General features: G+C 39.5%; 1 protein-coding gene across 1 annotated transcript in view; it reads right to left on the minus strand.

The window, feature by feature from the left end:
- Positions 1-27,221, minus strand: part of espn (espin) — a 48,096-nt gene that overhangs the window by 3,711 nt on the left and 17,164 nt on the right. Inside the window, exons 4-13 of the mRNA XM_034695354.1 lie at positions 26,081-26,263; positions 23,990-24,121; positions 22,739-22,994; positions 21,906-22,192; positions 16,130-16,288; positions 12,954-13,188; positions 9,017-9,162; positions 7,930-8,310; positions 431-510; positions 112-123 (exon numbers count right to left, since the gene is read on the minus strand). Coding sequence (XP_034551245.1) covers positions 112-123; positions 431-510; positions 7,930-8,310; positions 9,017-9,162; positions 12,954-13,188; positions 16,130-16,288; positions 21,906-22,192; positions 22,739-22,994; positions 23,990-24,121; positions 26,081-26,263 — 1,871 coding nt within the window. The remainder of the gene's footprint in view (positions 1-111; positions 124-430; positions 511-7,929; positions 8,311-9,016; positions 9,163-12,953; positions 13,189-16,129; positions 16,289-21,905; positions 22,193-22,738; positions 22,995-23,989; positions 24,122-26,080; positions 26,264-27,221) is intronic.

A 27,221-nucleotide genomic window follows, 5' to 3' on the forward strand; every position in this document is an offset into this window, starting at 1 on the left:
TGGGATATTATAAATTATAAAAATTACATATTCAACATCATTCACTTAGTGCATTTTGGTAAGCTTAATTTTAATGGAGCATTTCCATGTGGAATTGATTTTCTTTCTTACCTTTTTATTTCCCTGTCATGACAGGAGCACAGAAGCACAAGAAAGAAATGTTTAAATATCTTTAAGAGAGACAACAGTTATTCCACAAGCAAAAGCAATACTGATATTACAAAGTAAAATAACCATCAGAACTATGGTTAAACAAAGATATACTGTAGGTACATAAATAACCTAAAGCCTTTATTTCATGAGATTATAAAAAACAAAAAAATATACATTCAAAAAAGTAAAGACTTACAGAAAACTTAAATAATCATTGTCTGCTTTGAAAAAAAATGTATATAATGTGTGAGATAAGCATTGGATTTAAACAGCTCACCTCTCTTCATCCATTTTCTTCTTCATTATGTCTCTCCTCCAGGCTGGCAGCGATGCCAGGCGGGCAGCCTCCTCCTCAGTCTGTAAAGAGACAGAGGGATTCAGGGGACAGACAGAGATAGAGGCCCATACCAGTTAGTAAAGTTTTGTTTTATTTTATTTATTTAATTATTTAGTAAAAGGGGGCTCTTCTATCTCACTACTCATGACCTCATCCCCAGGTGAGGAGATGGGAATCAAAAACCTGTAAAAGTTCTGTTTTCATAAAAAAATTTACCTTCACTACAGAAATACAGCACATACTTTGATGTTGCAGTACATGAAGTGATCCAACTCCCGTCATAGGTTCAATGTTATGAGGGTGATTTATATATTTTTGGGAAAATACTGAAACCTACATGGCTATCAATTTGGGAGGTGTAAAAGAAGAATGATATAAAGGATGGTTTCAATAACATTCAGTGCTTTAAACTGTGTCCCACACTTATGTTCTTCATTAGAAAAACTTCAGACCCAATTGTGCCAAAAATAGTCATAAAGCACTCATTCATATACTTACTTCCATGTGTGTTGCAGACCATTTCCATGGTCTGCCTCATCATAGTTATCCAGATAACTCAATAAGCCTGCTTACTGAAACTGCAGTCAATAGTTAGATTTTTAAGGTGGTTATTATTCTTTTAAAACATTTTGATAGTATAAAGACCTTTGGAAACCACAATGTCAGTCAAAAGTGGTATTGAGATATTCAGGCAAACATTTGCATAGAGGAACAACTGTAGAAAACATTAGTGGAACTGATAAAACACAGTCTGAATACACATTTTTGACAAATACCCTCTATGGAACACCCATATAGGCATTGCATATAGCATGCAGTGTAAAGTGATGCATGCACTTATCAGAACAAACACAGCTCACAATAGGTACTCTTCTACTATTTACTCATACAGATGTAAAGCCTTTTAACAGGACATGACAGGACAGGACTCTGTTTCATAAAATGTTCTCTTAGGCAACCACACAAATAGTAACTGGATCCTTTTCTCTCTTTCAGGGCTGTAATTGGAGGTGGTACAAGGACAGAGATAGCATCCACTTGGGCTTCTCATCTTGCCAGACTGGTAATATACATCACTCTTTTAAGTTCCTCTCAGCAAAGCTTTTCATTTGTTGTGACAAACCATGAATCAAGGTAAGATTATCTACACAGTGGTTGTAAAAGATTCCCCTGGGAATTACAGATAAATAAAAATGAAATGAAAATGTAATGATAGATTTGCTGTGACAGGAGAACTGAAATGCACTTATGCACCAAATTTGCAAACTACATAGCACGGAAACTGGATAAGGCAAGTGTCTGCTAATTTACAAATCACAGACTCACTTGTGTACCACCTTAATTTGGGCCAAAGGTATGACATTCAATGACACTATCAAGTCCAGTGAAGAAATGTACTTTTTAAAATATGGTTTAATGTTGTATATATCTCTGTCACACACCTAAACACAGGTTGTATGCATTGAACACATGTAAACCAATGGATAATTACTGAAATTGACATGTGTTGTCTTGCGTTGTATTTAGTTCCTTGATTTATGCACACCTACTTATGGACTTATTCACTCAATCAGTGACCTCTTTGACCTTTTAGCACAGCCATGTTAATGTTAATTCACTGCACATTTAACTTACATTAAGCAACTCTCAGTATCTTTGAGAGGAACTAAAGAACTGATTGGAAGCTGGATGAACACAGAGAAAACACTCAATACAGGAATTCAACATGATACATCTGTGTGGTAAATTGTTGTCCTGCCTTGTCATGTTGCCTATTAATTTAATTAAAAAATATATTTATAAATAAAAAGTTTACAATGATGCTAGCTGTTTATTATGTCTGAAAAGTTGCTTGAAATGTTTGCATTAACACAATGAAAGTAGAAAAATTCAAATGACACCCTGCTATTTTGAATTGTGCTATTCAACCTATACTCAATGGGACTAAAGGTATCAGTTTTAGGGCCCGGATGTGTTGGCAAACTATTTGCATGTGAGCCAGAGAGTGTAGCCAAAAGACTGTGAATCTGAAATCCATGTGCAGCCCATGAGAAGGAATGGGTCATCCTCTTATTCTCAAGATCTGTGACTTCATAGTAACTTGCATATGGTCAAGTAACACATATGCTTGCCATTGTGCCGTGTGTAAGCTTTGCAGATTAAAAGAGGCACAAATAAAAGTTCTGTATATATTTTACAAGATATAACATTTATATTAAAACATCACTACTCACAGTACCATTTACTGTGCCTTTTATATTTAACAATTGGGAATCAAATACCACATAAAATCCCAATCTATATATACACCTTTAAGTTTACCAGCTAAACGCCTTCCCCCTTTGGTCTGTGAGTTGATCAAGATTCACTGTAACCTCCTTATGACTCCTGTAAGCCATAGATAGCATGACAGCAGGTGGTGCTAAGAGGGTTATTTGAAGGTAATCTTGATGCTGTAAAGGAGACACTGGAGTGTGTACGGTTCTTCACTGCTTTAAGCATTACATTGGAGGACTGCACCCTTAGAGCTTTGTGTTTCAGACTGGCTCTTTCATGAGTACACATAGCAGTGGGATTATTCAAAATATATTGAATTAGCTGGATCTTTATTCAGACAGTTACTAACATTAAGGACCTATGCTATTGGTCATGTGTTTCAGTTGAGTCACCCAACTCATGTAGTCACAGTGGAATAACTTAGATTTAGGGGAATACTTTCATCACAAAAATGTCAACCAACTTTATTTCAAACAGCAATGTAAAAACCAAATGATAGTTATGCACTTAAATGAAGAAAGTTTAACGAAACCCCTTAAACAAAGGATAAAATCATCATCATGGAAAAATATTAAACGTATAGTTATTCTCTTTGTCAAGTGAATTCTTCCATTTCAGACAGAAAATTTAAAACTGCAGATTCAGAATGACTTAACTATGTCTTCAAGCCCTGCATAACCCACACCTGTTAATCTTTTTAATCTATATTGAAAGGCACACATTGTATTAACAAAGTCATGGGGTCACAGACCAAAGGATGAGGGTCATTTGTGAACCTCTTAACCTTGATCTCCTCCAAACCCACCTAAGACCTAGTTTCTCTGCCTTTCATTTTTAAAAGACTGTTTAAAGTCTTTGTCTCAAAATGAAGTTACATCTGAAGTACTCAATACAAACAAAGTGTGAAGACTTTAACAAAGGAATGTTGCTCATTTAAAAGACGATCAAAACAAACACACTAGCTGACTTTTATGGCAAGTAATTTCCTTAAAAAAAAACGTGTTTTCTAGAAATAGTGTACCATGGCAATTAGTTAACTGTATCCAAAAGCTCATTGTTCAACATAGTTCTTGATTAAACTATTTGACAGCTTTGTGTCTTTTGAAATCACAGGCTTTCTTTTCATATATTTCGGCATTCACAAAAAGGTCAGTCAATACCCCAGAGTGAATGATCTTTGCTTTGCTAAGGCCTTTTGTGACATAGCCCAAATAATCATGCGCCCCATTTTCTTTCTCAGATTTTCTCAGGACACTCAACTTTGCAGGTAAGAATCCCTTACAAAGCACTTGATTAATTTCCTCCCTGGTTAAATAGGTGAACTTGGCCTCTGGGGAACACTAAATGTAGACCTTAGACATCAAAAAGCTCAGCTTCCTTCTCTTTCCAAAAAGCAAAGCTTCTGTCAATGTATCTGATGATCTCTTCATTACTGAACTCTTTGAGCTCATAGATCACTTTGATTGAATCTTCATTGTGTTCATCTCTAGGTGGAGGTTTTTCAACATGAGGTTCTTTTAAGACTTTATCAGTAACAGGTGGAGCCACTTTTGCTGGATCTCGTCCTGAGCTTTCTGGGAACTCCGGAAGTTTATCCGAATCAGCTGAAGCCTTGGTGATGACTACATTATCAGTTGTCAGGTTCTGCTTATGGGCCTGCTCTGAACTGACTCCATTAGGAACCACTTCAACAGTTGGTGACATCTGCAAATTGGCTTTATTAACTACATGAGCGCTGTCCTCCAATGTCTCCTTTAGGGCTCTCTGGTCATCTATCTGGCAATTGACAGATTTGCTGTCATGTGACGCCGATGATGGAGAAACAGCTGATTGTGAAGGTGGCGGGGAAAGTTGTGGTGGGGTTGACTGTGCAATTGGAGGTGGGGGTGCAGGATGGGTAGGTGGGGGTGGAGGTGGTGGATGAGAAGGCGCGGGAGGGACTGATTCTTGCATTGGCATAATAGACAAGTCAGGGGACATGGAGCGCAGAGAAGCCGTCATAACACCTCCACTACTGTCACAGACTCCAAAATACTTGATTTTTATGTCTTCAAACCCATCGGACCAGTCTCGCTTTCCTTTCTCAATTTCCTCCATGACCTCCTTGTGGAACTGTCTTATGACCTCCCATTTATGACTACCAAGGCGGTCAAACATCTCATAGCACAAGAGGTGGCGGAATTTGCGCTCACTGCGAGACATGGTCATTTCAAGCAACTGGAAGTATCCAAGCATGAAGAGGTCAAGGGTAAGGCTTTCATAGCTCATGGGTGACCCATGGATGTGTGGCAAGAAGTGTTCTGGCCAGTAGATCATCTGGGCCCGACTCAGTCTACGGATCTGGCGTGTGGGCACTTGACTCATGATTGTCCTCCAATGACCAATCAGATTACCTACTACCTGTTTTGACTTCATGAAAAGAAGAAGTTTGTCATCTTCACTCTGCATCTCCTCACCAACCTGTGCACTAAATTGATCATAGTCCTCCCAACCAACAGTCAAATGATTTCCTTTTGTGCCTGTGTGTTTAGTTCGATAACATTCAGAGAGAGTGTACTTCCGCCAGTGCTCGAGGAACAAGAAGACAATTCTCTCTTTCCTCATGTCAATACATTCCTGGACATAACTAAGATCTGTCTGCACCTCCAAGCTTCTTGTTAGTTGATCGTTATTTAAAATAGGGTCTGCAGAAAGAATCTGGTTGAACTGTTCAATGTTGGTTGGAGCCATTGCCTCAGCAGGTGAATATACTTGTGGAGCATGAGAGGCAACGATAACTGGCTCTTCGATGAGCGGTAAGACTGATTCCTCTACTAAAGAAAAGTCTCCATTTGTATGGAACGGAGCGTCAGAGATACATGAGGCATCACCTTCACAAATTGTCTCTGGATGATAAGTGGACTCACTTATTACAGGAAGTGACCGCTTTCGTTTGTACACCCTGTTTGCTTTGTTGTCTGCAGACTGTTCCTGACCCTGGATTTCATAATTGGCCATGAGGTTCTTTACTGAGACTCCACACTGTTTTATCTCATTCTCTACATCCTCTCTTGTTGAGAACGACTGAGACCGTCCAATAATTCCAGTACCAACTGATCCTGCTGGTTCAGACTGACTTGTGCTCACAATCCTTGCTTTTTCTTGATAATACCCAGGATGTATAAGATCCAAGATGTCAATCTCTTTTCCCCCTAATGTGGCTAAAAGAATAGCCATACTCTTGAGCAGGGTAGAGATCTTACTGCACCATGCTGGAAGATCTTCAGCTTGGCCATGCACCTGTTTGGGGTTAACTGAGAAGTGCCCTTGACTTAAGGCAGCAGAAACTGGCAGGAGTTGGTGAAGCTCCCGTTCAAGTTCTTCCAGCTCCTTCTCAACTTCTGAGACCTTATGCATGACCTGCAGGTTCTCAATTTGCTTCTCAATTCGGTTAAGGTCACCCTCTGTCATCAGTTCCCCGAACGGGCCCAAAATGGCATTGTGGATGTGGGAATAGTGCCATTCTTGAGGCTGGTAGTGCCCGCTTGCCGCAAACTATATCAGATTTCAGAGGAGACCAAAAGACAAGAAAGAAGGGAAGGAGGGAGGCATTCCTTCAGGTCTCAGTTCCTGGTGTGAACATAAGCTGCAGTACAAATCCATCTTGACAAACAGGATTTACATGGATTTAGTGGTGCAATGGCACTGCCTCATTACAAGCACAGAACTTTCTACTTTAATTTTGAGCCTAGGACCACAGAGAAACCTTTGTCCTTTTCAAACGAAATGGCAACTACATATCAATTATACTAAAAGGGGGATGAATAGATTATCAACAAGTTTAACACTTGATACTACAGAATTTTTAAAATCTAGATTTGCTCTATCCCTCTTCATGGTTTCTTTCCCTGGCAGCTACAAATAAGAATTCTGTTTTAACTGAAATTCAGCACCTAACTGTAATACAGTGTAGGGTCCTTGTTGGGTTCTAGCACCAGTTCAACAGACTGACACACTTCAGTCATCACCCAACAGTGATAGGAAACCATATATCTTATTTCTGTTCATTGAACTTGGTATGGAGTCTCCCTTTAACATTTTATCTACCCGGAAACAAACAAACATCTTGCAGGAGATGGCATTCCATTTCCCATTTTATCCTCCCTGTACACACATATTATTGGGCGCATTTTGTAACTTTAGGAGTGAAATGGTTCACGCAAGTAGACGTTATGTATTTATTGTTTTTAGTAACTGGTTAGTGTGAATGGGCCTGGCATCACACCACTGAATCAGCATGTACAAACTTGGAGCCGCAAAACTCCATCACCGAACACCAGCCCACACTGTGAACCCGTTAGTCAAGTGTGTTAATGTTGTGATGGGAATTGCAGCCAAGTATTCAACTCACTGCACTCCAAAGACTTTTTTGTCCATCAATGAAGGGTAGAAATAAGAAAAAAGCATGCATAAAGATGAATAAGGCAACATAGAAAATAATGTTAAAAATGAGTGAGCACATAGATAACTACATTAAGTGATATGTAGGCTAATAAGTTATCTATAAATGAGTGGTTCGATAGTAAAAATAAATGGCTAACTGGTGGCCGACTGTCTAGTTAGCATTCAGCTGACCCGTCAGCTAAGCTGAATGCTAATCCATGTTAATTCAAGGTAATTTAATCATTCCAATCAAATTAAGTATTCCAAGTATTCCGATTTCTACAGTATTAACTACTTCTTCATACCTTGTCTGACTAAATGCAGTCTTACTGCAGTCTTACTGCAGTAACATTTCAAACAGTGCTGACTCAAAGAGCTGTGAATAACTTTGGCCATTTTTTCTGGAAATAAACAAAAGGCATATGATGGAATTCAATTTAAAAAAAACTTCCAAAAAGTAAATGATAGCCTTGACAGTCATTGAATGTTTCACCCTCAACTAAATGTTCCACTGAAAAAATAAAGAGACAACCTTCGTCATGCATAATACCAATATAGACAGTGTTGAAAATCACGCAAATCCACACTCAAATCCAAGCCAAGCTATCCCGTTTATGCTGTGAACTCAAATATATAATCAAGGTTACAGAGCATTTAAAATTTCTGGGACCACAAATGGGATAGCTTAGACACAGCAAAAACCCCTATAGCTTTTCACAGCCTTGCAACATCTTTCCTACCTTGCGTTTGTGCTCTTCCTCTTCGTGCATCTTGACCTGAAGCTTTCGCACCATCACTTGCCTCTTCCATTCAGGGATTGCTTTCCCCTGTTCGTCATGAGTGGGCACTAGTGTCTCCACATCTGCAAGGCTCGCCTTTCGCCCCCCACACTCTGCTCCTGCCATGCTGCCTCCACTGTTCCCATTGATCACTGAGTTGGAGGTCAGCTGCTCATAGCTCGCAGAAGTGGACATGGTCCTAACAGATCCAGAATTAGTTGGACTGGGGCTTGGACTCGGGCTGGTTGGCTGAGGGGTGACAGACTTATTGGATGGTGGGGGGGATGACGGCTTGGGTGGTGGACTACATGCGCGGGTCTCTGGTGGAGATATGGTGTTGCCCTGGAGGAATAGAACAAACAGACATGAGAACACAGTGTGTGTGTGTGTGTGTGTGTGTGTGTGTGTGTGTGTGTGTGTGTGTCGGGGGGGGGGGGTTAACCAATAAACACTTTCTTTAGACAAATATAATTAGAAGACTGTATTAGGACATTGTTGTGGAAGCTAAATGTGTTACGTGCCTTGATTTTGAACAATCACAGCACTGTACAGCGACACAGTTTAGAAGGGAAGAAATGTGGAATCTGTTAATCATTGAGAAAAAAATCTGTCTGTCTTTCTTTGTGAATCAAAATCAGACTCTGGGACTGAAACACTGCTGTTGCTGTACAGCCATAATTATAAAATTGTAGTCCTCACGATTGGCTATTTTGTAATTTTTCTTTAGTAAGTTTCCAAACTTACCAAAGAAGTCAACCTACTGGAGTATGACCCCTAATTCCTAGTGAATTACCTTTTTCTGCATGAAGTCAAACTGAGATTGATAGTATCATAAAAGATCTATTACTTTAGGGTCAACAATGATGTGGAGATGCATCAGAGGCATGTTTTTTTTAATTTTGTCGATTTTCTGTCTTTTTTTTGTTTTATTTTTAATTCCAAAAGATATTGTAAGAACTGTGGCTGAATTTCTTTGTTGAGGGAATTTGAAATGTACCACTGTTTGTAACATGAATGTATCAGTAACAGAGGGAGGCTGTGGACATACATTGTTGCCTGTGGGTCCAGTACTTGAAAACACAGTGGTGTAGCCTTTACTGTGAGGTGTGGGCTTGAGGCTCTTCCCTGCTTTGATCTCTGCCAACAGCTCCGAGTTGTCTCCAGTGGGGGACATCATGTTGAAGGATTTTGTGCCTGCGAACAATGGAACAGAAAAGTGAAACCAGGTAGAAAGAGAGATGGAATAGAGGGAGAGAGAGATGGGGAGAGTGAGAGAGACACTGAAGAAGAGGTAGCAAAAGAAGGGTTGGGTGGCATTTCACTGTTAAATATTTCATCTGATCAGGCAGGCAACAATGCTGACCTGGAGAATGTTGAACAGTGATGGGAGTTCAATGTACGGAGCTCTGAGTCACTGCCTCTCATTGATGAATTTTCTTTTTACATTTATTGATTAGAACCGTCCCCTTTCTCTCTATATAACTCTTCGGTTCCAGAGTTTGCTGAAGGTTCGTCAATATAATTGTGACACCACTTGGATTTAACAACGGCTTTCTGAAACTAAATACCCTTCAGCAGGTTTCAAAGACGAATAAACCAATTAGAATACAGATCATTAGGCAACTTTTGATTAGGGACTGGAATAGACGGGGAGGAGCATTTCTAGCAATTCAAATTATTTCACTACAATGAGCCCAAAGAGGGTAGGCACACAACCTCTTTCAAAGTGTCACCTGATACACAGCCAAGCAACAACTGAACATGTAACTCTTTAAAAGTAAGTCCGTGTCAAATATATGTTCAGCTTTCAGGGATCCTAATCTACTTACAGTGAACAAAGCAACAAGTTCAGACCCCTGCTACGACCTCTGCTGTAAATGCTTTCACAAAGGGACTTAGTTGTTACACGTTAAGAACAAACAGAATGAAAGAAATTCAAAATGCATATCTGCCTACACCGAAGAAGAAGTAACAAGAGACGCATAATTGTATGCTTAACTTGCATTTATACGATTATGTCATGAAGCACATCAAGAAGTCAGTGAGGAACATGTCAGTAATTAAAGATAGGAATATTCTAACAGTAAACTCAAAATGTGGAACACTAACAAAGTGTCAATTATTTTATTTTTATTCATGCAAAAAACTTAAAACGGCTGGAAATGTTCAGATCAAACATAATGTTAAATTTCTCTTTAAGCAGCATTACATTTAAAAAAAAAACATATAACATAAACATTTAAAGTGTTTAGGCCCAGCTACAAAGAACCAAAAGTTACCTCACCTGTTTTGGTGAATGTAAGCCTCCAATACTTTAAGTATCCTCAGTCTCTCAATGATCACCCATTTTCTACTCGGTAATGTGGAAAAAAATCCTTCCTGTAAATTGTTTCCCGTTGAGGCGACCACAACGGTCTAGCTGGACACAAACCCCCGCTAGCCTCCCACCCCTCCTCACTCTCCCTCGCTCTCCCTCTGTCTGTCTCTCTCTCTCGGGGAGGCCAGCCCAGCTTTCTATTAAAGACCCATCATCACAGTCGGGGGAAATCTAAAGGAATCACCACTAACTCAAAGTGACAGCGAGCCACTGGCAAGCCGGCAAGGAATTAACTAACACATGCACACGCACTCACACTCATGGATGTATGAAGTTAGCCTCTCACGCACACACTGATGCACATACACAGACAAGAAGACACACACACACACACACACACACACACACACACACACACACACACACACACACACACACACACACACACACACACACACACACACACACACACACACACTACACACAAAGAATCAGCCGTCAACCAACAGCTTGTATGTCCACTCTACCAGACCAATCGTCACTGAAACAAGCTAGACACATAGCTCAGTCCTATACAAATTAGTGACATGTATGCCTGCTCACCGCAACTTTGCTAAAACAGAGGTGCCACAGACCCCCATGCTTTAGTAAATGTGCACTGGTGGTACAAACTCAAACTGCTTCTATAGTAGGAACTTAACAGTTACTGAACCTTGACACACTTTGGGACAACATGTGACAGCTCTTAAAATTACACTCAGAAGATTACATTCTTCAGCAAATTCTGTTGCAAGAGCAGAATTAATGCTACCAAAACTCTTAAGATAAAACCTCATTCAAGAGAACAGTGAAACAGTGTTAAGAGCTACAGGTAGATATACAGACACAGCCTACCTTCATTCATTATTCCTTGACAAATCTGAAGTGCAGAGCTCCAGAACACAATCCAGGCTCCACAATCAGATTTTATTTAAGGACAAAAGATTAGGCTGGACTTGAGTTAACTGTTTCCATACACCTTTTGTAATTGTTTGTTTTTGAGTCAAAGGTTATGTGTTAGTGTGGGTTTCATTCTGTTTGGGCAAAGGGTGCGGTCACGGCAGGCACACCAGAGCGAGTGCAAAGGAGGGTGGGGCTGCGACAGGTAGAGAGCGTTTGACAAATTACTTCTCTAGACGAACATCACGCACAATAGGTTTTCTGCTCTGGGTTAGAAACTGAAGGGCAGTCAGGCTGCACATGTAAGTAGATGTTCTCTTTAGCTTTTTAGATCAGGATGTGCCCAGTACAACGTAGTAGCATTTTAATTCAAGCACAGGGTATATACTTTTGGAACGTAAAAAGATGAATGATACTTAACCCTCCTGTAATGTTGCGGGTCAAATTGACCCTTTATAAAGTCTATTTTAGGCAATACATGCCTTCCACACCAGCTAAATGCAGCATAAAAATCTGGGCGGCATGTGACACAAGAGGTGTCTCGTGTTAATTTATCAACATCACTTCATACAAATAAATAAATTAAAATGTAAAATAGAATAAACAAAAATCTATGTAAAACTATTGTACTTATATTTAGGGCTTTCCAATGTACATTAAAAAAAGTTTTACCATTAATTTGAATGAAAATCAAGTGAGTTATCCTCATTGAACCATGATCTGTGATAATTAAAGTAATGGGGTTAAAAAATAGATTAAAAAAAATGTGTATTGTTTTTTTTTTTAGTTCTGACACTTTTGGATAATTGAATATGCCCCGGGTCAAATTGACCCAGGAACAATATTGCTGTTCCAGAGTAATGAACATAACAGGAAGGTTAAAATACCTTAACTCTCTTATATTGCAAAACACTCTGTTTATTTTGCCTGTACAGACATGGCTGACATCCAGACATTTTTTTTTCTTTTCCTAACAAATAACTTTTTTTTTCTCCCGTCAGAAACTAAAATGTATCAGTTGCCTTAAACTGTACTTACTTTTCATATGTCTCGGAACCCCTCCCTCTGTCTGTGAGGCAGACAATTCACCGCCTTGTTGCAGCAGCAGTGAGGAAAGACCATGTCAGGCAAAAGAGGAAAACGAAACAAACAGAGAAACAGGAGGAGGGAGAGGAGTTCAGAGAGAAACACATTTAAGAGATTGTTGATTGAGATTAAGGAAAAGAATGATTGGGCAATATTAGTCAATTAGTTAATCAAATAATAATCAGTCATGTTTTTTGGGGGAAATTTAAGTTGTATATGATAGAGAAACTTCATTTCAATTTACGGGGGACAAGAACAGTGTGTACAGAGTATGATAGCAGCATCCAGGGCAACCTGGGGCACTTAAGGAAATAGCTGAACACTAAACCAGTTCTCAGAGTAATGGTAGCCCCACATCATTAATTTATAATCTGTTATTTAGGATGCGAGAGTCAGACTCAACTCATGTTGACCCAGTAAGATAACGGTGTCCATTGGTATCTGGGGCTCTGCCTCCAGGGAATAATAGTCCAATAATGTGCATGAGAATAAGTTTCACTGGAAAAATGTGCATCAATTAATTACATTTTTCATTTTTGAAGAGTTTTTGAAGATATTTACGGCAGGAAAAAAAAGTAGGAAACAAGGGAAAATAAAGCAGTGTAAGACTGGAGAGAAGAAGATAACGTAATGGGATTCTTACTTCCTGACGAGGAAGATGGGCGTCGCTGGTTGATAGAGTTGCACCTCGAAGAGTGATTCTGGGTGGGTGGCATCTCTGGGGGCAATGGAGGAGGTGGAGGGGGTGTCGGTGTTGTATTGATAGGAGGTAGAGGGGGAGGAGGTGGAGGAGGTGGGGGCCCGACAGATTCTTCTGTGGTGCCGTTCTCAGAGTTTTGGGTGGGGCTTTCGGCAGGTTCTTCCAACAACACCGAGCCCTGAGAGGGACAGAGCAGAGTCATATTAACACCCACTAACTTAATATTGTCACTTCTTATAGAATAATATTGACTCATTACTCAGTTGGACAGTTTTTAGCAAAAGTATGCAACAGGTGGCCTACAAAACTTTTCTGTAAACTTAATGTAAAGTAATGTAATTGATTCAGTCTGTGAATCTATTCAAGTAAGAATAAAAAGTACATTATTTAAAATGTACTGAAAGCACTGAGTACTATTTATTTGAAAAGCAGGATGTGACCCCCAAATTATGTAAAAGCTATTCTTTCTAAGCTAATTGTTCCAGTATAAGCAACAGCAGAACCTGACTGTGTGATGGGCTTTTCTTTTTTTCTCACCGTTCTAGGTTGAACTCACTGAATATTCTTGTTACATTTTTTTTTTAGCATTGCACTTAGTGGAAGGTCGCCTTTCAGCCATTCACAGCCACTGTAAATTGTTCAGCTTTCAGGACAGAAAATCAGGTCAAGGCTTAGTGTCTACCTTCCTATGGTTGGAGAAAGGTGTTGGTTTTGTAACAGATATTTACGCTGATGATTTAATAACACGGCCAAATCTGTGAATGTATTTCCAACTTCACATGAGTGTTCCGTATGGTGGTTTCAGCTTGATGTTCTCTTCCTCTATATGTTCGCTCACCTGACTGTCAGGTTGTTGACAAAAGCAAATCAGCAAGCAGTCACACAGTCGATGAAAAGTTTATGTCCTTTTTGTTTTCACTTTTTATATTACTCTCAGAAAATAAAGGACGATACTTCACACGAGAAATACGTTAAGCAAAGTACTGATTTAAAAACTACTCAGCACAGTACAAGAGCTGCTCAATTACAGCAACTTCAGTAAATGTAATTAGCCACTTCCCTCCCCTCATTTTTCAGCTCTATATTTCAAACAAAACTTTTGAAAAAAATACATCAAAAAGTAACCTCATCAATATCTTCACCTTTTTGTGAAAAAAAAGACTACAAAATGTTTTTATTTTTTACCAAAAGTTCTGATTTAAACAGGAATCTTTAGCTCTAACTTATTTATCCCTCCTCGCATTGGCATGCAAGTGAAACCTGTTACACATCGAGAGCATCAAATACTTGCGCACTGACTGCCGACAGTGACAGATGTGTGCAGCCCTTTCAGATGTGCCCTCCCTCTGCTTCCTGTCGTCTTTAATCACCTCATAAAGACATAATACCCTGTTACTTATTACACAGCTAATATGACCTAATCTCTAGGGGGAATTTCCTGAGAGTAAACAGAGGGAAGAAGCCATCTGTCACTGCAAGTGATAGGGCCTTAACCCCCAGACCCTGCAACCCCCCACCCAGCACGCATGTTTCTGTCACGCTCTGAAAGCGTGCCATATCTCTGCTGGAATCAAATTAATGGACCGTGACATTTGACGCGACCCCGCCCCTCTGCCCATCTTCAGACGCGTGCTCCTCATTGTTGTCCCCTTTTACTTTTAAAGGCCCCTAGAGAGATGCGGGGAGGGCTGTGTCCAGATGGGTCCTGGCGGCACGTGCCATTTCTCCAGTTGATCAGCCAATCCATCTGCTAGGGTCCCTCTGAGACCAGGAGGGGCCCCACTGAGGCTTTAATTGGCTCACACAGAACATTCCCACTCCTGATACTCATTACATGAACACCTCCCTAAGGATGTTAACCAAAGTCTGATACACGCTATTGATTCAGCCTCCTGTGTAGGTTTTAAGAGGGACAAATCTGTGATTTGCTCACTAATCTTTGGTGGCATGCAGTAAGAGACAAGGTTTTTCTTTGGTTTAACTTTATACACAGGAGGAAGGAAAGTTGATTTAGATATGTACTCAGCATCTTATTTCGTTAAATGCTATAGATACTATCCTCCCAGCATATAGTTCCTAAATGCCAGGAATTTATCCTTTCCATTTCCCCCCATTCCCTTTGTTGAATATAATCTCAAAGACATGTGTAGGTTGACCACATTCATTTCTTGCATCATGAAAGGAGAGCCACAATAATGTATGTACATGAATAAAAACATGCCAGAAGGCTATATCACGGACACAAGCGAAGTTGGAAACCCCAACAAACCAAAAAAAGTGTAAATTGAAAATGTGAAAGATTCAGGTGTGTTATTCTTGTTATAGAGCAACAAGTGAGTGCATCATTGGTGACTTAAGAACTGTGTCCTGAGCATTTGTCCTTTCTGGGTTTTAAGACGGTTTAGACAACAGGGTGGAGTCTCAAGAGGCCATTTAAATGAGGTGGTACTTTGCATCAGGTCGAACACAAAAGCTCAAGAGGACACAAGATTATGTAACAAGCTGAGCAGCACAATACACAGTCAAATAGTGCAGTTAGGGTGGTAACCTAAGCTAACAGGCCATCACGGAGCCAGATCTCATCTTGAAGTGGATCTTTTTATAAGATAAGCTGAAATGCCAATTTCAACAGACAACAAAAACACAGTATTTTTAACTTTACTAAGTTGACGACATTTGTGACAATCGATTATTTGGTGAAGTCATTTAAAAACAGAAATTATCAACTTAATTCAGATGCTTCACTGATGATTAAAGCTGCACCACATAAAAAGGACAGAACACCCAGGTATGTGAGGTAACGCAGCAATGATGCATCATGACACGTTTATTTTTAGTACATATCAATACATTACAACCAATGAACTCTGAAGGAAACAGACAGGATATTATATCTCAATATTACTGTTCTCACAGTAATGAATAATTAACATTGCAACTTCTAAATATAGGTGCCAAATTCCTTAAGTCCTTAGTGCTTGATGGGTCATGGTAATTAAGGTTACTGCAGTGACATACAGGCCCAAAAATGTGGTATTCCTCACCATCTGGATAATGTATCACCATGTCTTTAGTTTTGACATATTGTTGTACTTATAAACAGCACAGATCTGACTTACTTCCTCGTTGGGTGCCATGCCTTTGTACACTCTCGTCTCTGCTGCCTCGCTGCCCAGGTTCCTGTAGTAGTCCCCAGTGCTGGGCTGCTTGCTGAAGCTCCTCGACTTCCTATTTGAATCCACACGTCGTAGTTTGTCGTGGCTTTCCCCAGGAGTCAGCTGATAGAAATATGAGAAAGTGACAAAAAATCAATTTGGTAGCTTTGACTTTGTGTACTCAGTTATTTTCATTTGCAGGTTATTCTCAAAGTAATTACCATATTTGTCCTCTTGTAATTTAGGTTGAAAGAATAGCCCCCAATGGTTAGATGATTAGTTGTTTTGATGTTGGAATAATCAAATAACACTGGTGGCTTCTTATACACGAGTGTTGCATGAATGTATTTGAGGTTTGGACAGTTGGTTGGACAAAACAAGCAATCTGGAGACATCACCTTGGACCCCAGAGATATCAAGTGTTATGGTGAAATCGAAAATTTGCTTTATCACTCTGTGGTGATGATAATAATTGTTCAAAGTCCAAAGCTAAATAAATTGCACGTTAAGACATCATAAATTACTTTAGAGATTTTACCATGGGAATCATACAGCACATGAGTGTGATTTGGATTGGTAATCAAGCGCTATCCATCATGTCATTTTCTTCCAATAAAGAAAATTAAAGCCTTTAATTTCATCTTAAAATAGGCTCTCCCACATAGGTACTTGGTTGACAAAATAATAGAATCATTGATTCTACTAAGTTGAGTGTCGAATGGCAGAAAATAGTTTTAATATGGCTAAAGACTGCTTTAAGAATGAATGTTTCATTTGTTGGACAATAGAGTTTAACACATACTTAGTCGCTTTTGTTGCCAGATTAGCCTTCTCGTGACCAAAGCAGCCTTATTCCAATAACAGAACAAGGCTTTAATTCTTTTTCACGAAAAAAAAAAAATCCATAAGCATTTATCTTTCATTTAAGGACATGGGCAAAGGAACTGGAGTGGAACTTTGCCAAGAATGTAAGAGAGACCCTTCTTTCCACAAAACAGGGTCAGAGGTCTCTAACTCGGTCCCTTCACTGAAGCACTCTCACTTTCCACTTTGACATCTATCCCAGACAACAGGAGTTGTAAAGGCAGGATATTCCTCTCTTGTCAGTCTGATGAGACCTAATGCATGTTGCTTATTGGTATACTTGTAAATATACAGTAAGGATATACAGTTTGTCATAAAAAGGGACCAGGCTGAAGCAGTGAATACGTTCAGCCTGGACTTTGAGCGACCATTGTGACATGCTTCTTCCTGAAACCAATCTGTGACTGCATTTTCCTAATGCAAAGAGCCTCTCATTTGCATTTTTTTTGTGGCTCAAACTACTTGCAAAAATCTTTTCCTTTAGGTATTACTTTTTACCCACTGCCCACACAAAAAAAGTGTTAAAATGTATGACAAAGAAAACCCCTTTAACATGTATATTCCAAAAATCACAAAGAATAGTTTTATCAGAAACACTTCTTCCGTCATAGCTAAGTGTGCAGTTACTTTGCCTTTCAAATCCAGGAATCAGCACAATACTTGTGTTCATTTACATTTTAAAGCCATGTGATGCCATGACTTCTCATGAAATCCAGACAAGAGCCACAGATGTTAAGCAGAAGTCCAACGATAACATAAGCGGAAATAATAGGCACCTGACCCCTGACCTCTCTGCCTTTGTGGTGTCATGTTCTGGGATCTTATAAGCCTGTTTAGTACTGTTGACTCATGTCTGCTGTCAAAGAAATGGTCCCTGTGCACTCATCAGGTGGGAGGGTAATGTGAGCAGGGGAGTGCCACAGATGGTTTGATTGTCATCCTCCAGGGAGGTGGTCCAACAATAGCCAATGTACAAAGCTTTCATGTCGCCCCCTCCCATCCCTCACACAAACGTACACACATAGACAGACATGGCTTTCTTCCCATTATACACAACTGTCTGCCAGAATTAATACACTGTTATGTTGTTAGTTGTTTTAACAGTCTAATCTTGCATTACCAAAGCATGTCTTGCCTGGGCATGAAATGGTTCCGCATCTGTCTGTGATTTTTCTTCAGATTACAGATTAGATTTTGTGTGATTTACAGATTAAAAAAGATAACATGCATTCTTAAAAACAGCATTTAGTAACAGACAAAGGGTTCACAATTTATCAGTAGAATAGTTACAACACATTCAGTGTTAACAATGTAATACAGCAGCTCAAACAGCCCCAAACTAGAAGAATTGCCAAGTTTTCAGGGCAACTAATATGGTGTATATGTAACACAACCGTTGATACAGCATTCATAATTCCAATTGTTAAAAAAAAGAAAAGAAAAAGAAAAAAAGAGAAGAAAATAAAGCTTCTTACTCCTATATGTAACCAACCTTAGCTGTAAGAGTCCCCTCCTGCAGTTCTCCTCCAGTCTGGACCACTGAGGCTAGCTGTCACCGAATCCAGAACGTCACCTCCTCTCTGCCCAGTGCTACGCCTGTCACTCTACCTGCCCTCTCACTTTACCACAGGCCTCATCAATAACCAATCAGACCAGCCACAGCAGTAGCAATGATGTCACCACCAGCCCGCAGACCAACCACTCCCCAACTCTGTCCAGTGCTTCTTATGCAAAACTTTAAGACCTTGGTGCTGTTCCCACATCATAGCTGAACACGCTCAATCTCAAAGGCTTTAGAAGTATTAGCATATTCTAGCCTACAATGCCCTGAATTATCAGTAAAAAAAACAGTAGAAGGTCTACTAATCCTTGGAGAGAGCTCAAAGTCCATGTTTTCTGGAAAGATTACTGTGGGTCTGAATGACAAAAACGTGCCTTTTTTTTTGTATGGCTCCTCCTCACGAAACATTTGACTTCAGTCAAAGCAAATACACACAAATGAGGAGAGAGAAGCTGCAGCAAAGAAAGCTAACAAAGTCTCAAACAAACAACCAACATGAGCAGCTGAAACTCCCTTCCCTTACAACTCAATTCAACAGCTTTATGGCACAATCTTTAAATGAGTCAATATCAAAAGTTTTTAATGAGTTTTGATACACCAAGCTGTGTTATGTGTTCAGCTTAAGCATGTTGGTCCACCTGATCCGCTGTATCCTTGGATGTTACCATGGCACTCCAGGTAGATTGTTTTTCGTAATGTATGTGGTACACGCTGATCTTAATTGTCTCTGTTTGTGCGTGTCTGTTCATGTGTTTCAAGCACCAGCTTTTGCTCAATTATTAACAAGGGTGCACCCGGTGCTGGTCACCTGGGTACCAACTCTGGGAGAGAGGGGTGGAGAGAGGAGTGGGGGTGGCACTAATTAAAACTCTTCTCCTATATGAGTGGTGATGTATGCGTTCACACACGGAAACACACACACACAACAACAGCTCCTAACCCTGGAGACAGGGCATGTTGTGGGTTATGTAACAGCTAACAAAACCTAACTTTGCATTGCATATCTTTACACAAGGCCTTTCTGTCCACATATTTCATATTGCCTTGTTATTATGCATGATAACATTGTTAGATATCATTCATAAAAAAATATATTGTCATGTTATGTATTAATACAAACATGGCCTCTGATGCGTTTCAGTGAGGTGTAATATGGCCAGCCATAGTGAGGCATCTGTTTGTCTTATGATGTCTGCATGTATCCTGATCCAAGTGCTACAAATAGCACTTTAGACTCTCTATTAGAAGTCCAGGAAGCTGCACTTTGAACATGTTGTGGTCTCTCTTTTATACAAGGAGAAATATATAAACTAAGTATTTACTGAATAACCAAACCTGAAAATATTTAACTCATTCATGGTATCTGGTGGAAAGGACAGAAAGTTCACCTGACTGGTCAGACTTGCTATCATCATACCAGAGACACAATCATCATTCAAATCTTATTCTAAGAAAGTGTTCCCTCTGATCTGTATGAATCTAAATGTTACTTGAACACACCATTAGTAATGTATATTATATATTAATATATTAACCAGCTTCATGGTGCTTTGCTGCAGTACTGAACCATCAGAACCAGCACTGTTACATATGTTGATGCCACTTTTAATTGCTGCTCCTTGTCAGCCCTGTAAAAATACTTTTGAGTGATCTGGAGCCAGATTAATTACTTGAATTAAGATCAACCCATCACAACAACCTTTGTGTGCACCAACCCAGAAGACCGGCCACAGTAATGAGAATCGTTAGCCATGCTAACACAATAACATCATTGTGGGAACCGAGACAAGGCTCATTGTTACACAAGAGAAATAGCCCAACTGATTAGACACAAGGGAAAAAAGCAGCTAATGGCCAATTTACCCCTTCTTCTTCTTTAGGACTGTTCCATATCATTCATCATGTCACAAGTTCAGCAAACAGGTAGCTTACAAAATTCAGAATATCTTCTGTCTTGGTAAAAGATTTTAGCAGGTGTAAGAAAGCCTCACATAACTTACTTTATATAACAATGTGTTATGCAAAAGGCTTTATCCCACATAAAAGACCAGGGCTACAGTCAAAAGTCCCAAATTATACCCTTTTATCTTTTCCTAAACACTGTCCTTGACATTGATGGAAAAAGTCTTGAGGTGAAGAAATAGGGTGAGGAGAAGTTGCAAAAGTTCAGGTGACAAATCACCAGATAATCTAACTCCACTTACACTAAATAGATGTTATAAATGTGATAGGATTGCTGTATCAATACTACAATCTCCTAAAGATAGATGACAAAAAGCACATATTTCTCTGTAGCATTCTTACTGTGTTGTTTCATGCAGCAAATTGTGGAGAGCTTGTGCAAAAATGAGGCCCCATTAGGATGCTTCCAGGATATGAGCCAGAGCAGCCCATCAGGATGAGACAGCTTGGCACAGTCAGGCACAGAATGTTGGAGTTCACCTGAAGCATTTGTCTCTAAATGTGATCTCACCTGATATCAAAAATACTTTCTTGAATTTTATGAATGGTTTAAGTTGTTGTAAAATCATCTTCTGTTTGTTATTGCTGTTATTTGTTAGAAAAGTAACTTATATTCTGTCTTATTTTATTTTATATTCTATCTTTACATACTTTTACAGTCACCAATATCTTACTATCAGTTTATAAGTCATGTGTAAAGCAACAAAAAAAACAAAACAAAAAAACTCCAACATCCCAGATGAATGTTATTCATCTTAATTATGATGAGTAAAACAATTATTTCGTTTTGGCTACAAGCATCATTAACTTCATCAAAGCAGCATTAATCACACTTCAAATCTGCAGCGTTAACTGCACTAATCTGTATTATCTAAATATAGTGAGACAAATACAGTTTTAATTATTGATTGATTGATTAATTGGAGGTTTGATTTAAATAAAATGGAATCAGTTCCCAAATGTCGTCTTATATTTGTTCATATAAATCATAAGTTTGATTAAATGGAAGATGGCATTCAAATTTAAATCTATCTCGTTGATTGTATTCATGAATGGTCGGAGGTTGCGTCACTTTAAACGTTGCTGCCGCAAGGTTTTGAGAGTAGATATATTCTTCTCTTCTTTTGTAAAGGACGGTCCAGTGTGGCCTTTGCTACAGGAGATAATAAAGGAAGCAATGAAGTTCCTTTCCTTATCATTTACAGAATTTAAACAGCTCTTATTATGGATAAGACTTAAACAGTTCTGTAATTTTACTCATTTTGACCAAGAAGGAGAATTTTCTGCAGCCTTGAAACCCTGACTTCTCTCTTTTCTTGTCTTCAACTAAGAGTATGTCATGTCTTTACTTACCTCTTTCTTGGGAGTGCTGCTTTCCACGTGCCGCAAGTTGCTTTTCACCTTCAAGAACTCTGCCGATGAGGGCTCCTTGGGGGGCTGTGGTGCTGGGTAGGCCGGAGGTGGTGGAGGAATCGGGGGAGACTGCGGGGGAGGCGGTGGGGGTGGAAAGGTAGGTGGTGGTGGGGGCTTGGAAGCAGCATTAGCAGGTGTCTCATTCTTCTTAGGCATATCAGAGCCAATGTCTGGGTTTAGCATGTCCATATATGCCTGCATGTCTGAAATGGCGGATTCTGATGCACCTGTGGCAAAGATAGAGTCCATTCAGGCATCTTTGATGCAGACTCACTGAGTTTTTACAAGAAGCCACATAGTTTGACTTAATTTAACAGAACAAAGCAAGAAAACCTTTATCTACACTTTCTTTTCTGTTTTTCTTGAGTTCAAACATGAATGAGAAACAACAATAATCCAAACTACACAATCCACCTCTCCATGCAAAAAGAATGTCTACACACAGACCACTAGGGTGCAGTACCAGTTTCCATGCAACATGACAGGAGACGAAAGAACAAGCTGCTGTTTGATGTTACCTATGAAGCTCTACAGTTGTAAATACATGGCTTCTTCTGCCTAACATCTGACTACAGCTACTGAAAATATAACTAACTATTCAGCTCATTAACGGTTACATTTTAATTGAGAAGTGTAAATGAAATAATTTGGAATTCACTGAAATTAAAAAGATCCCAAATATTGGAGTAATGTCTTGTTTCTTGACTCAAGAAAGAAAAAATCTGCTCATAGGTCTAAAAAGTAAAATCATTTTCACTACATGCGTTGCAGACCTGTGTGTGCAACTGCGTTCAGCTTGACTGGCGGGCCTCGTGACGCCGTTAAGCTGCTTCTTTTCTCCCCGGTGCTGGACTGGCTGGAGTTGGCTGAGTCGTAGTTTGATAGGGAGCTGGATGGTGAGCTGATGTCAAAGTGTGCCCCCTGGCTGGCAGGGGGCATGGTGGTGTTTGGGGATGAGAGGCCCGAGTCTGGCTGCTTGTATTCAAGGTCTGTTGACGGGTCCCGAGACAAAACACGGTGCTCCACACTCTGTTCGAGGATGCAGTTAATCAAGAAGAGTGTCATTGTGTATATTTGATTGAACTATCAATATGTGGATGTGATGAAAAACAAGTAAAAACCTAACCTAAGGGATTCTCAAGTAATAATATTTAATTATTTAATATTATTTTAAATTATTAAACTGTCAAGACGTTTAAATTAATTATATTTGATATGACATATACTTGTTCATTGTCAATTCTCAAATCCCACCACCTCTCAGTCGCTACTGACTAACATGAGGAGAACAGCATTACCAGTTTAATTACAGCACACTAATGAAACTTCTCACAGCTGATCAAAAAGGCTCCAGGGCTCTCCGCTTTTCCCACAGCACAGCTCTCACTTGGCTGAGTGTCCCACATGGGAGGAGTGCAAGAGGGGAAATATGTTTCCCAAGCCCCAAAGAGAGTGCAGCCAGGAGGAGTTCTTTTTCCCTTAGCCATCTGGAGATTTCAGGAGGGTTGAAGCCATGGAGGCTGCTGTATGACGGGTGTTAAAAGCTCTAACTATTAGCAACTGATTTTAGTCGAGGTCACAGTCTTGTGTTTTCAAAGGTTGGAATTTGTTGGGGGGGGGGAGGGGCGCCAAGTATGGATTACAACTGCTCATTATTAGAATATTTACAGTCAGGTTTTTAACTCACAATATCACAACATGTACAATTTGGTCATGAAATGCAATGTCACTATAACAGACATGATGACTTATTATATTCAATCCAGAGTTAGATAGAGTGGAAGTTGGGAATTTATGTAACGGTCAATAGAGATGTTGTCCTCTTTTGCTTTGAAAAGCTGCCTGAAAATATCAATTGGTGTAACGGCACATGACAGATATCTCGAGGCATGATTGGACCTTTTTGTGAAAAATCATTCAATCAAATATTCTTGCAACTAATTGAAAATATTGATTGATTTCATTACTTGAGATGTCAGGGTTCAGTCTGCTTGCCACCAAGACATGTGAGGCACAGCTCTTACCATGTTCTCCACAGTGCGCAGGTACTTGGCACACTGAGAGTGGCCATTGTATTCAGCCAGGTCTGCTGCTGTGAAACCATCCTGGTCTCTGATGCCAAGATCCACACCATTGACCACAAGGATCTGACAGCACTGATACATGAGAGAACAAGGACACAGAACGTAGGGCAAGTCACAAATTAATACGCTTTAGAAAATGTAAGATAATGCTTTTACAATCACTTTCAATACCCGAAATGAATCTGAAATCTAACAAACACCAAGAGCTTCAAAATATGGCTCTGAGAAATCAAGACAACAGGTTAAAGTATTACTAAACTGATGTCCCTGCTCTCTAAAGACCATCAACTTCATCAACTTGTGGACACTGTCTTAGTAATACATCATTATAGATGTACCTATGCTTGGGAGATGAAAGTATATTTGTGAGTAATTTGTGTTTGATAAGCTGTACTGTAAATTGCACTAATTTAAGGCCTGGTATACATTTATGGTACCCCTATAAGCTGATAGTGTATTTTATAAAGCTGACTTTGTCCAGGGAGAACTCAGTGGAGGAAGCATATGACGGGGAAAAGCTTGGATATGCAAGGATGGAGAGGTGGTTTAGTTAAAAGTGGGATGTAGAGGGTCTTTGACAAGATTAACTCTCATTACTAGCAAAACTGGGTGTGTGTAGAAATGGATGTCAGATGAGCCAAAATAAGTTAGTGGATTTAAACTAGGGAGAAATAAGAGTATTGTTTTTCTTCTATGTTGTTCATGTTTACAGCTACCTGTAGAGTATCCTCAAGGTGTCATAGGCCTAACTTGAGGAAACACCAGTTGATTATGCCCTCGTTCACCCTGGTCATCTGTCTACATGTTTAGGAGGTGGGGGACAGCATTATCATTGATGGTACTATGTAGAAGCATGTAGCCTGGGTCTATTGAACATGGCATAGTTCTTTTTGGGTTGTGGTAGTCACTAAATGCCAGGTGGAAGGTTACATAACTTATTTGTAGAGCGTAATTAGAATGTGGGGTTTCCTCACTGAGAGCTTATCCTTTCATTAGGAGCACAAATGTTGCGTGTTAGTTATATACCAGTTCTAAAAGCGAAATTTTTAGTGTAGGGCTATTAATGATTACTTGAACTACTTCAGAATTTTGAAATGATGGGACATCTACCCTCTAAAATGAAGCATTCTCTTTTGTATTTACAACAAACAATAGTTTAAAGCATCAGAGTGAGACAACCCATCACATGGAAGCCATACTAAGCCTTTTCTCAGATTGAGCAATCTTTGTGTTGCCATTTTCCTCACTCCTTATTTTTTTGAAGGGGTAACATCAGCCAAAAGAAAGACTTTCTTTTTTTTTTTTGAAGTATTATGCTTGTGCCGAAAGGCTGACTGAACAGTGATACAACAAAGTGTTAGTCAAAGCAGCAGGTCAATGTGGTGGTGAAAATATATTCCAGAGAGCAGTCATTCAAAACAAATGGTCTAGTGTAACATGTGCTTTCCGCTCTATCTTAAGAAAACAACGACGGAAATCCATCGAGTAGTGCCTGTGTTCTTAAATTGTTACTGTAAAATAACTTCTGCACTTTATTTTATCAAATTGCTTGTATTTTATATTTTAATGTTTGTTGTCATTGTTATCTGTCTGTTTTGTTTACTATGACGTGTTGCTGCCTCTCTTGGCCGGGTCACCCTTGTGAAAGAGGTCTCGATCTCAATGGGTCTTTTATCTGGTTAAATAAAGGTTAAATAAAAAAATAAATAATATATAATCAGAATGCGGGAACCAAGAATGAATATCCTCCTGCTTTGCGTATGTGTTTCACACAAAAGAGCCTCCTCTGATTCTAAATCTATTTGGACTATTAGTTTGATTATATGAACTATTATGGATGCACCCTGATAATTTGGAATTGTCTCTTCCTGTTTCTCCTTTTTGCTCTACTAAGTTGACTCATGCTTTATTTCTACACCAATGCAATGCCAAAAGTGAAAGCTTTATTTAGCTTTATTCTATTTCACTGTTAATTCCAGTCTGACTCAGTGCACTAAAAAAATAAAACCAAATAAAGACACAAACTCATACCTCCAGTTCCCCATTCTCTGCAGCATCGTGGAGAGGGGTCCCTCCCCAGTTGTCAGTGACAATTTCTCCACCGTGCAGCAGAAGCCAGCTGAGCACCTTTGCGTGACCACGGCTGGCTGCAAAGTGCATGGCCGTCGCTCCGTCACCATCCCTGTCCGTCAGGATGATATCTGTATAACTCATCTAAAGTAGGAAATAGAACACTGGTTACATTCATGTAATAAAACTAAATGGCTAAATGAAAGCTGACAACCTGCTGAAGAACTTCTACTGCTGCACGATAGAGAGCATCATCACATACGGCTGCACAGTCTGGTACTCCAGCTGCACTGCAGCAGAAAAAGAGGACCTTTAGCTGATTATCAAAACGGCACAGTGTATTGTAGGTACCCCACTATCATTACTCAGGAACACCTACTCAACCCGACTGCACAAACGAGCCTCATCTATTATGAGGGACTCAACGCACCTCGAACATTTCATGTTCACCACCTTACCCTCAGGCAGTCTCAGAACAATCCGCACACTGAAGAACAGACTTAAGAGCAGCTTCTTCCCCAAAGCGGTGGGCATACTGCAGAACCCCTAACCCAGCCCTACACCCAAAAACTAGTTTTTATTGACTCTAGCCACTTTGCAGACAGCACACTGTACATAACTGTCAGTTATTTAAAGCGACGCACGCACATATTTATATTTTATATAGTTAAATATTTGTAGTACTTTTTAATTGTATTTATTGATAGATTGAAAACTGCTGTATGGAAATGCTGCCAAGAGAAGTTTCGTTTTGTCTCTTTTTTTGCAATGACAATAAAGTGCCTATCCTAAAAATCTATGAACTTTGATTTCTCTTTTGACAAACCGAAGTTAGGCAAAGGCTGTCTCTGCTCTTACTGCCACTGTAATGAAAAACAATGACACCGCTGAACCAAATGGCATATTTAATAATAATAATGTGCACTTTCTGTATAAAAGAATTAGAATAACACTGAATCACTTCAAGTTTGTGATACCACCTATGAGATACGCCTACAGATGGTGTTGTTCATCAGACTGATGTCAGCAAAAAACTACATCACAAAAGCCGACAGAGCGCTATTCTGAAGAGTGCAAAGTTCCACAGATGAAACTAAATGGA

The sequence above is a fragment of the Notolabrus celidotus genome, chromosome 11, assembly GCF_009762535.1.
Source record: "Notolabrus celidotus isolate fNotCel1 chromosome 11, fNotCel1.pri, whole genome shotgun sequence".
Taxonomy (NCBI): domain Eukaryota; kingdom Metazoa; phylum Chordata; class Actinopteri; order Labriformes; family Labridae; genus Notolabrus; species Notolabrus celidotus.